At 41.3% G+C, this 11,612-nt stretch overlaps 1 protein-coding gene across 1 annotated transcript; it reads right to left on the reverse strand.

Moving 5' to 3' along the window:
- Positions 1-3,541: 3,541 nt before the first annotated feature.
- lrrn2 (leucine rich repeat neuronal 2) lies at positions 3,542-5,872 on the reverse strand (the record flags this gene model as incomplete). The annotated part of the gene is made up of 1 exon (XM_083939593.1): positions 3,542-5,872. The coding sequence occupies one exon, from the start codon at positions 5,870-5,872 to the stop codon at positions 3,542-3,544; it is 2,331 nt and encodes a 776-aa protein (XP_083795719.1).
- Positions 5,873-11,612: the final 5,740 nt, after the last annotated feature.

Below are 11,612 nucleotides of genomic sequence, written 5' to 3' on the forward strand. Positions count from 1 at the left end.
GCACCTAATGATGTCAGTGTTAATGTATCTTATAATGGGAACAATGAAAATTGCCATTACTGTTGAGGCTGTTGTGAAAAGGAATATATTTGAAATTACTTCTTTTTTTATTAGGTGGTGTTTTTGCTGTTTGATTTTTAACTGATGTTGGAGGTTGTAAAGGTTCCCTGTGGAGTTTTAGACCTCTAGAAGTGCTTTGGAGCTGTTTTTCTATGAATGGATCCCTGTTTTGTTTAGTTCATACACGCAAATGAGGACACGTGTGCTACACATTCAAGCCAGTGATTTCACAATATTCTGACTGATCAACTGGTGGCAGTGATTCACCGGGAAATGCTGCAATGCACCACAAATAGCAGGAAAAAAACTATTCAACATGAGTGTAAACAATACTTGATTTAAAATACATACTTTGCAAATGTTTTATGACACATCCTCAAAGATACAGAAAATGTGTTTCGGTGAGAAACAATGAATGTAAACACAACTTTTGTTTGTTTACTTGAAAGCTCCACAGGGCCCCTTTAACTGCTTAAAAATATTTTATAATGCAGCGAGTCATCGGACAGCAACTGAAATATATCAGTAACCACAAAATATCACAGTGAGTAAAGGATTGTTGTGTTGGATGTACTAACAGTATGACTTGAAGTTTTCGCATCTGGTACTCTTTTACATGACTTGCTAAACTATTTATTTACACCTGCTAGTGTTAGTAAAGAATGACATGTTGTTAGATGAGAAATAACAACATCAAATCTAAATATGGTATACATATAGATCATTGTATGTATATACAGTATTGTGTTGCCTTATTAAAGAAAAATGTATTGTTTTTGTGTGAATAAATACAGAGTCTAATTGCTGTTGAACGTGTGTTTTACTAACTAATCGTTTTCCTCATCTACCTTTTTGATTGAGGATCCAACCTGGATTCATTCAACCACATCAAATAAGATAAATTCACATACTGTATATAGTTTAAGAATGTGAGCTTTAAAAAGGCAAGTAGGATTTGAAAATTGAGTTTCTCAAAGAATTAACATATTGGGCAGTTTTAGTGCAGCATGTATAGCATAAAAATAAAGAAACATTTGACAATGTCTGAAAAAATATCTGATCTTAGGTTTACCTGTGGTGTTTTAAACCTCTCAGTGCTATGAAGCTGTTTTAATGTGAGTGGGTCCCTGTTTTGCTCATACTGTGCATGTGCATAGGGAAATATGCAGGGGCTCTCTCTGACACAATGCACAGTCCTACGAAAGGCGTCTCACTACACTGATCTGCAGGTAATGCGTTAAGATATGCAGCAATGCACCAGCAAATGCTTCCAAGAAGAAGACTGCAAGTTAATAAATCTGGATGTAAATCAGGGGAGTCAAATCCTGCCCCTGGAGAGCTACTGCCCTGCATGTTTCAGGTTTTTTAACACAACTGATTCTAAGGATTATAAAACCCTTGACAAGCTTCAGCTGCTTGATAATGAGCAGATACCTGGAATCAAGTGTGATAGAGCAGGAAGAAACCTGAAACATATATAGTAGCTTTCCAAGAGCAGGGATAGACACCACTGCTGTAAACATTTATTTCAAAATAGGCCCATACTTTAAAAATGGCCATTGCAAAAGTTTTATGGGAAAGGATATTACATTTAACATATTTGATAGAGCTCCAGTAGGCACACGATGCATTCAGGTGAGTTACACTGAATCTAAATATAACTTTTGTTCATTTAAAAGAAAACTCCACAGGAACACTTACTATGTAAAAAAAAAAAAGGGCTATTATATCACCGACTATTTGACTGATGCTTTAATATGTAGCATGTTAGTGTAGCTGGCTTGGTGGAGCTATATTTTATTTCACTTTTTTTGTAGTGAAATATCTATTATTTGTTTACATAGCCTTGTAATTTCTAAACTAATTTTACAATGTGTATGGAGTCTCTTAATTTTAAAAAGATTTAGTAACTTCAGTTGTAAAATATATGTATTTAAGTACATATTGTCTTCTGAAATGTAGTGGATGAAGTATAAAGTAGCATAAAATAGAAATATTTAGGTAAAATACAGAAATATATTAGAGTCCAGTACTTGATTAAATAATTACTGAGACTAACATTTTCTTGTTAAGTTTTATCCTATGTACAGTAACCTGTCAGTAAGCTTGAGAGTGACAAGTTCCTTATTACTCTTGTGCTCTTTGTGACCAAAGACTGTGACTTACTGTAGGTTGAAGGGAATATAAAGCTAAAGGTCAAATTCATTTCACACTTGACCTGCAAAAGTTCCAGTGCAGCCAGCTTGTATCAGTTGTGCAAACTAGCAATAATATGTCCTTTAAAGGAGCAATCAGATTAGATAGGGCGGCTGTGGCTCAGGGGTATAATAAAGTGTAAAATAAAGTTGAAAAACTGCCCAAAAATAAATAGTAGGTTGTGCCATCAGTGTGTGAACGTTAGCGCCTTGAGTGGTCGGAAGACAAGAAAGGTGCTATGTAAGTTGCCTACGTCCATTTACCATTCACAATTTTTATGTCCGTCTTACCACTACTCACTTGATGAAACATCATATTACTACAGACTCAGCTCAGTTCCAGGTCTTATCCAGCAGGGGACACACTGCCTTGTGTTCACTGGGTCGGTGTGAGATATTCTGAGCTATTATCATACTTATTCTTACTGTGAGGCGGAAGCAACTGCATACAGATAAGCAGGGACTTGTTAGCTGAGGATGAATCCATTATATGTGACTTTTCTCTCATCTCTCATCATGCTACATTACACCATTTGTTGCAAGACAATAGGAATAGACAGTAAAAATATGTAAATTTAAAAGTTTTTTATTGTATAATTGCTTAAAATAGATTTTAGCACAATTACTTTTTTATCACTTTTATGCTGAAAAAAGATGCGTGACGTTAGGCAGAAAAACAGGATGAGTATACTGTATTATGTACTGCAAGACGGACAACCCAGTCCACTGAAAGCTTAGCAAAAGGATTGTTTACATCAATCTGAGAGTTTTATTTGCTTGGAGAAAGAATGATTCATTATGTGGAACATGGAGACAGGAAACATGACAAATACCCTGGAGGTCTGAGCCGCTCCTCAGCAAATATCTGTCCCTGGATTGAATCAGGTTGTCTTTCGTTTCAGTCCAGTGGTCCTCTGCAGCTCAGACTCATTTGTTTCTCCTGTGTTCACTCGCTGTGATGGAGGAGTATGATTGTCCACTTTTATTTCCCTGGTTGGGGTTTAGGCATCCTTTTACAATACATCTTAACACGGAAACAATGTCAATATATACTTTATACGGTATATAAAATAAATACAAATCTCTTTCAACACCACTGCGCATGATCTATGACTTCTCTCTTCTAGCTATGATTTACAAAGTGTATGACATTTTGTGTGCGCACGTGTGTGTGTGTGTGTGTGTGTGTGTGTGTGTGTGTGTGTGTGTGTGTCTTTGTCAGTGTTTTTGTCTGGATATGAATGTGCACAAACATAATTATCTCAGCAGTCCTCCCTCTGCTTTGGCTAATGTGTATTGCCCCCCTCTGTGTGATTGATGATCAGAGCCTTAGGACTTTTGATTTCCTGGAGGATGGTACCGCGGTGCTTTCCTGTACCCTCGCCAGGCTCATTGTCCCAGCCTTGGCCTGCCAGCATCAGCAGTATGAGTGCGAGGAGGAGTAGAGTGACTGCCGTAGAGGTCAGCTCCGGGCTTAGCTGCAGGCCGGACTGAGGCTCTGGGACATCCTTCGTCCTAAATGAAACACACTGAGGCTTTCTGCTCTCTCTTGGTCTCCTGCTGGCATGCTTTACACCCTCACTGATCCCTACATGTAGACACACTCGGTAAAATGTCTCTGCCTGCAGGTGGGTCAGGTTGAAGCTCTGTGTACCGGCCAAAATGCGTGTGGTGTACGTGGGCATGTGTGCATTTGAGTAAATGGCTTGCCAGGACAGACGAGTTGAAGGGAGGTTGCGTCCGCTCTGCCAGGACAGGATGGCGTAGTGTTGCCCGACCTCCCTCACCTCCAGCCTGGTATCCTCCCTGAATAACTGATGCCCCTTCATATTAGCAGCCATTCCCCTCTTTCTTTTCTTTTCTCTTCCATGCACACCCACAGTAACACTGCGTGTGTCTGCTCCCAGTGCATTCTCAGCCACACAGGTATACAATCCTGCCTCACTGGGGGTGACCTTGTTTATTTCCAGAGTTCCCTCAGGCAATAGCCGGTAGTGTTTTGAGGGGTTACAGGGAGAATCATTTTGATGCCGGCTGGGAGAGACGCTGGAGGTGAACGTGTGGTTGAAGCCCGCAGAGGCTGTCAGGCTGTGGCAGGGAGCAAGAACTGGTAAACCTTTGGATGAATGGCTTGGTGCAGGACCAAGTCTCAGCCCAGAGGGAGTCACCCAGTACAGTTCAGGCTTCGGATCAGCAAGAGCTCGGCAATGCAAGACCAGTCTTCCTCCTTCTTTTACCCCAACGTAGGAAGGGAGGGACCCAGTAGGGATCATGGGGAGGCATGAGGCCGACATCTCCCTGGAGGACACCTCTCTCACTCTGCGAGCCCTCAGCTCTGGGGGTTCAGAACACAGCGTGGCCTGGGGTTGGATGAATCGCACCATCCGAGTTGTTTTTTTGTTTGTTTGTGCGTCTTTGATGTGAGGGTGAGAGGCCACCTCAGCGGCCCAGTGAAACAGGCAGTCACATCGCAGTGGGTTGGAGTGTAAGCTGACCTCTTGAAGACTTGGCAGGGAGAGCATGATGTGCTGGTGCAGTGCGCTCAGAGAGTTGGAGTTTAGCATTAGACTCTCCAGCCTGCTCAGCTGGAGGAAAGCCTGCGGATGAATGTAGGAAAGTCGTGGGTTGTTAGTGATCTCGAGCTTGGTGAGCTCTGGAAGGTTCTCCAGGGCAGCTCTCTCAATGGACACCAGCTCCTCCATGTTGTTCAGACCAAGCTCCTTCAGGTGGACCATGTCTCGGAAGTCTCCTGTCTCAATGAGTTTGATGTGGTTCTTGTTGAGGTCAAGGAACTTTAGTCCTGGCACTCTCGTCAGGGCCTGAGTGGGGACCTTTGTCAGCAGGTTATCATAGAAGGAGAGGCTTTCTAGGCCCTCCAACCCTTCCAGTGCTTTTTCAGTTAAGCCTCTCAGACCCATATCACCAAGGACAAGACTCCGGAGGGATTTCAGGGCCAGGAAACCACGCTCAGGCAGGGCCTCCACAGGGTTTCCGCCAAGCATGAGAACTTCCAAGCGGGGCAAAGCCTTAAACCACCGAGGGTCAACAGTGGTGAGTCTGTTGTTGTTGATATGCAGACGCAGTAGGGAGTCCAGACCGGAAAAGGCTTCAGGTGCTATTGAGTGTAAGTTGTTATGGCTGAGGAAGAGTTCCTGCAAAGCTGGCAGAGAGGAGAAGGAGGCTTCAGGGAGGCGACTGAGATGGTTTTCCTCCAGGTGCAGAGACAGTAGAGAGGGCAGGGAGGAGCTCTGAGTTATTGTCCTGACACGGCTGAAGCGATTCTGTGAAAGGTCAAGGTCGGTGAGGTTAGCGAGTTCGTGCAGCACTGCAGTATTGAGCTCAGACAGAAGGTTACTCTGCAGGCGCAGGGTGTGTGTGTTTGGTGGTATGGGTAAGGGGAGCTTGGTCAAGAGCAGGTCATTGCAGTCCACAGTCGGCGCTTCGTGGTAGACAGAATTGGAGGAGAACCACGGCTTGATCTGACACACACACCTCACCGGGCAGGAGACGTGCCATGGTAGCACGTGAGGTAGCGAGGCCACAACGCTGGGCACACACACACCAACAAACACACACAGGAGACACTGCGACTGTAGAAACACTAAAGTCGGCCTCATAATCCTCGCAGGTCACAGGAGCTAATTCAGATAAGATGAGGAAGAGTTTGTTATGAGGATGTGAGGTGAATCATTTGGACCAAAATTGTGTGTGAAATCGTGTTATTAATAGTTTCAAGGTGTGTGTGTAGGCCAGATGTTCCAGTGTCATCATTCATTAAACCTTAACCAATTAAAGAGTGATTATATTGTTAACATCAAACTGCAATGTGTATGTTCCCTTTTGTAGCCAAGGACTCTTTTATACCAAAAGCGTTTTTATGTGTAACTTTGATTACAGTGGTAGAACGGGGACTGTAGAGTGGCTGTAGCTAGATGACGGCCCTTTGTTGTCACACCATCGATCTCACATCCTGGCCACAGGTGGAGGACTCAACAGGTGGAGGACTCAACAGGTGGAGGACTCAACAAGTGGAGGACTCAACAGGTGGAGGACTCAACAGGTGGAGGACTCATGGCTCCCAGTGTGGCGGCTCACTGTTATGTCAGAAATACAAGAAGAGACAGAAAGAGATTCAGAGAGAAAAGAGAGAAGCTGAAATAACCTAACATCAGCTGTTTCTTACAGCCCGTTAAAACCAAATGCCTCACTTAATTACAAATACATTTTTAACCATATTAGGTTATCTAAACCAAATATGTGTGTTTGAAATGCACTGTAATTTGCAGGAATGCTCTGCAGCCGAGAGAAGCAACAGAGAGAGGTGGAGAAGCGAATATGGATGGAAAAAAACATGCAGTGGGGCCTTGAGTGTAGCACAATTAGTCACGGACAGAGTAATGACAAACAGAACGAAGGTAACGAAAAGTCTGTGAGGAAGAGAGAGAGAGAAACAGTATACACTGCTGTAATCCCCAGTGTTTCTTTCAGCCTACAGGAGAATAAATATGCAGTAGTGATGAAACTGTGTTGCACTTCAATATTTCATATCAGTGCTTCACATTCAGTGTTCAGTGTTAGAACGTAGAGTCCCACAAATGTTATTTATTATGTAACAGTTAAAAAGACCCCAGGGATCTTTTATATTATCAGCCAGCTGCACTTAAGGCTATTATGGGAAAGACTGCGTGAATGTTGCTGCTGCCGGAACAATCACACACACTCACACTCACACTCACACACACACACACACACACACACACACACACACACACACACACACACACACACACACACACACACACACACACACACACACACACACACACACACACACACACAAAGAAGGACGCACAAACACATCAGTTACATTAGTATTTACATTTAGAGCATTTGGCAGGCTCTCTTATACGGGACATGGTACAACTACATCACATTAACAGTAGACACTTGGCAGCAAAAACATCCATGTGGGGAGAATTTTTATATGTCAGAGTAACAGGTATCAACCTGTACTTCTCAACAGCTAATTTTAATTTGCATAGATTTACGAAAACCAGGGTATACTTTATACAATAAGCATGACTAATACAGGCCAAAAGGTAACATGCAAGTTATTGTATATTAAGTTACATTCAATCAATTCCACAATAATTCGGTAGAAAATTTGGTTCCCAGTTAACTGTGATGGAATGAAAGGATGGAGAAAGAACAATAGAGCAGTCAAGTGAGAAATTGTCTGAAAAAGTGCATTGTTTTTTCTTCAATTGCTAATAAGCAGCGGTCATCATACAGTCTGCATTACCAACACGCATCTCGGCCAAACAGTTAATCTCACCTCCAAAACACACTCAAACCACATATCGCTTCACACGTCGCACAATAAGGTTGTTGGACCAAAACGCTGAAAGCGATTCTCATTCATAACAAAGGGAGCAGGAAACATGACATAAATGATCAACTTTTATATTTGACGCTTTTCACACGGATCAGTATTTAATTTTAGAATGCTGTAAAAATAACAGCTTTCAGCAATTTGCTTCAATGTTCTTTATTTTTTCTAGATCTTTTTCATTTTGGAAATTTAGTTGAGGAAAAAACTTATTCTTGAAATGCCTAATTTCACGCCTGCCATAATAATCATTACAAAACATCAACATGCATAATCTCTCATACTGTAACTGTACCATGAGAGTTGTAGTCCTCCCTCTCTCCTGCATTTGGACACTAGTTCCCAACATCACATCTTATTTCTTATGTCTGTGTTTGGAATGATTATTATTTAATTTTATTGTAAATATTCTGCTGAGATTTAAAATATGTCAGTATGATCATTGCAGACATCTGACAGTTTGCTGTAAATATATAGTGGTCTGCAGGTGGTGAACTATAAATGAAAATGTGTCTGTTGAATGCATTTTGTGTGACAAACAAAAGACTTAGATGTTTTATTCTGTTTCTCTGACTGTGTGAAGAGTTGTACAGTGTGACTTCAAATGTGACCAGTGCATGTTAGCCATGGAAAAAAAACTGCAATAGAAATAGATTGTTCATGCTCGCTTTTTTGATAGAAAAATAAAAAAATCTGTAATGACAGAACATGAGCTTGCAGATATTCACTGCAATCCGCTTCTCTCTGTGTCGATGATACATCTTTTATCTCAAAGCTTTCTCTGAAAACTGGTGGAGACGTGGGAGGATTTGCTAGATAGCACCAAGAATGCTGAATGGAACCAGTGCAAAGGATCATTTTTTTATTTTGGTTATATAATTTCAGGCTTTTGCACAAAGAGGAAGGTGCTTGTTTATAGTTCAAATTATTGTTGCATACATTTTAAGTTTTTTAAGGGAGAGTGAGGTTTTTACTGTTGTTTGTCTTCCAAATGGGTTATTTTTCTGCAAGTTATATTATGTGATACTGATATCGGGCCTGAAACACACACAAACACACACACACACACACACACACACACACACACACACACACACACACACACACACACACACACACACACACACACACACACACACACACACACACACACACACACACACAGCGAAGGTTTACTGCCCAGTTTCCATGGAAACAAATCTCCCAGCCTTACTCAGTGTTCTGAGAATTACTTGGGAAATTGTTTTGGCCTGTGTATCAGTTGATAAGAAGACATGAAACAACACTGACTGGGCCGAGGAAATCGACATCATGATGAAATTTCTGAAACCTGCAAAACTGTATTTCCTGTTAAATCAAATGAGTTCATGTTCTGTGATGAGGCACTGTATGAGTATAAATAAAGTTTTAATCAGATGAACTTTTAACTTCCCGACACTTGCAAAGTTATTCCATCCTGGCAGCTGGTGCGATAAAACATGACACAGGAAGTCATGTACGACTCTGCAGGCTGTAACGTCTGTTAGCGGGTGAGGAGAAAGTGTGGAGAGATGCTTTGCAGGTTTTTTTTTTTTCAATTTCATGGTTTCAGTTTAGCATTGTCATTGAGATGGAGAGAAAAGTGATTAGCAGTCAAACACCGTGTAGTTTAATTGTATTAGAAGCGCAAAGTAAGTGACTGTGTGTGTAGGCTACTAAGTCTAAGTACAGCATGTTATCCAAGCTCTGAGCTGTAACAGTAAAACACAGGAGCAGTTCTTACCTCCTGGGGCTCCTCTTACTCTTCTCTCAGCCATTCACTTTCATCTCTACTCTCTGTCATCTTTTCATATGCCACCTGCTTAATAATGGATTCATCATTTAATTTTGATGGTCCCTATTTTTGTCATTTGCTCTCAAAAGCTCTCAGTGTCTTTCAGTTTCAGGAAAGCTGGAGAGGACTTGTGCTGCCTCGTAATTTGAACTATTCAGAAAATCAGTATGAAATAGATCTATATGACTCATTAGGTTGCTTTCATGTCTCATAGCTCTCTCCACAATAGTCTCCTTCTGTATAGAGGATGAATATGTTTTGTTCTTAGTGGCCATTATTACTCTAATACCCTCTGAAGATAGTATAAAAAAATGGACGTAGCATCTCCGTTGAGGTTCTCTCAACTTGATCCAACCGTCCTCGCCTACAGGAGTCGCCATCTTGTCTTGACTTTGACTCTGCCTCATTTCCTCTTACCAAAAAAGGGCATTGATGGGACGTTGGGGGAAGGGGGCAAGTCCATCTGGCTGACGTTTACCTGCGAGGAGAAGTGAGGGCCAGAGGCTAGCTGTCACTCAAGAGGTTGCGCCCCTAATTATTCATAAACTTTAACCTCCAATAAAATAAAAACTAGCCTGGTAACCCCCCCCCCCCCCCCCCTTCAATGTTGTCATGGAGATAAGACTAAAACTAGACTAGAATGTTTTTTCATACCAGGCCTTAAATAGGTTTAATTATGCTGAGAAATTGCTCTATTATGAAACCTACCCCTAGTGGTCACTTGATGAACAGCAATTGTTGGCACTTCCACATTGGATCAACCAGGAAGTCGCTGTGGTTTGGGCTTGCTTCTGACTCACATTTCTATGAAAGTTTAGTATGACTGCACAGTAGCTAACATATTAAGCTTGAAGGGACAGTTACAGTTGGTCTACAACATCAAGAAACCGTTGTCGCCCCTTTAACCGTTGCATTATTTGATGAATTGATTATCTTTTTCCAAACATTTTCATTTTTTTTGTTGTTGTTTTGTTCTTGTAAAAAACTGGACTATATCAGGATCCTAATAAAACACTCACATGTCTCAAACACGACACAAGGGGTCACAAGCCAAAAAGGTTGGGAACAAATGTCTATACTGGCTGCACCATCTACAGTTGCTTCTTACAAAACTTGCACCGGACACTGACAGTCCAAACAAAAACATACATTCAATCATAGCGGAAACTCTGATGCAGACGTGTATTTGTGCATTATTGTGGACTTTTAACGAAACAGCTTCCCAAATTTATCTTTCAAAAGACATTGTTCTCAGCATGCCTGAAGTCATTTTTCTGGATTGTTTGATTTTCTTATCCATGCTGAACCCAACAGATGCAGTGAGAGTTCCTGGATCAAAGGGCATCACAATCTTAACCGGTTTATCTCATTTCTTTTACCGTCTTACCAATTTTGAATATTGTTCTCTCATTCATACACTAAATGGATGCCCCCCCCAACACACACACACCTGGTACCTATACATATTTGCTAACGTACTTACTGTATCTACATGTACCCTAAATGGCAACCATCCATCCATCCATTATCTATAACCCCTTAGCAGAGTCAGGGCTGCGGGGGGCTGGAGCCTATCCCAGCTGACATTGGTCGAGAGGCGGGGCACAACCTGGATAGGTCCCCAGACTATCTAATGGCTCAATGACAACCAATTAGACAAACGAAAAAAAATTAAATACATGAAAAAGGATTTTCACACACTAACACACAAACATTTTCCTTTTAGAGAAAGATGTGTTGACTTTATTTAATGCTAAACTAAAGATCTTTTTACTTTCCTTAAAGCACCCCTTGCAGTGTGCAGTAGCTTGTGATGTGCAATTATTAACTGAACAGTTAGGTGTGGCATAATAAGATGGTGGTCTCTATCCTCTAATGCACTGTCAAGAAGTAAATGGCTTGAAAGTTTTCAGAACTCCTATAGGACGTGGAAAAGTAATAAAAAAAACAGTAATATTTCAGTCACATGAATGCTTCTGTAGCAGTTAAACTGAAACAAGATTCTTCTTCAATTTTGCTTTAAAAGAGCAACTATGTTCAGGCAGAAAATAGGTTTGAAGTAGAAATACATGCTTGCATGAAACAACTGTTTTTGCTATTCAGAGAGCGAGCGGGAGGAATGCATGACAGGTCCTATTAATAATAATAATAACAA

Source organism: Echiichthys vipera (genome assembly GCF_963691815.1).
Source record: "Echiichthys vipera genome assembly, chromosome: X".
Classification (NCBI taxonomy): Eukaryota; Metazoa; Chordata; class Actinopteri; order Perciformes; family Trachinidae; genus Echiichthys; species Echiichthys vipera.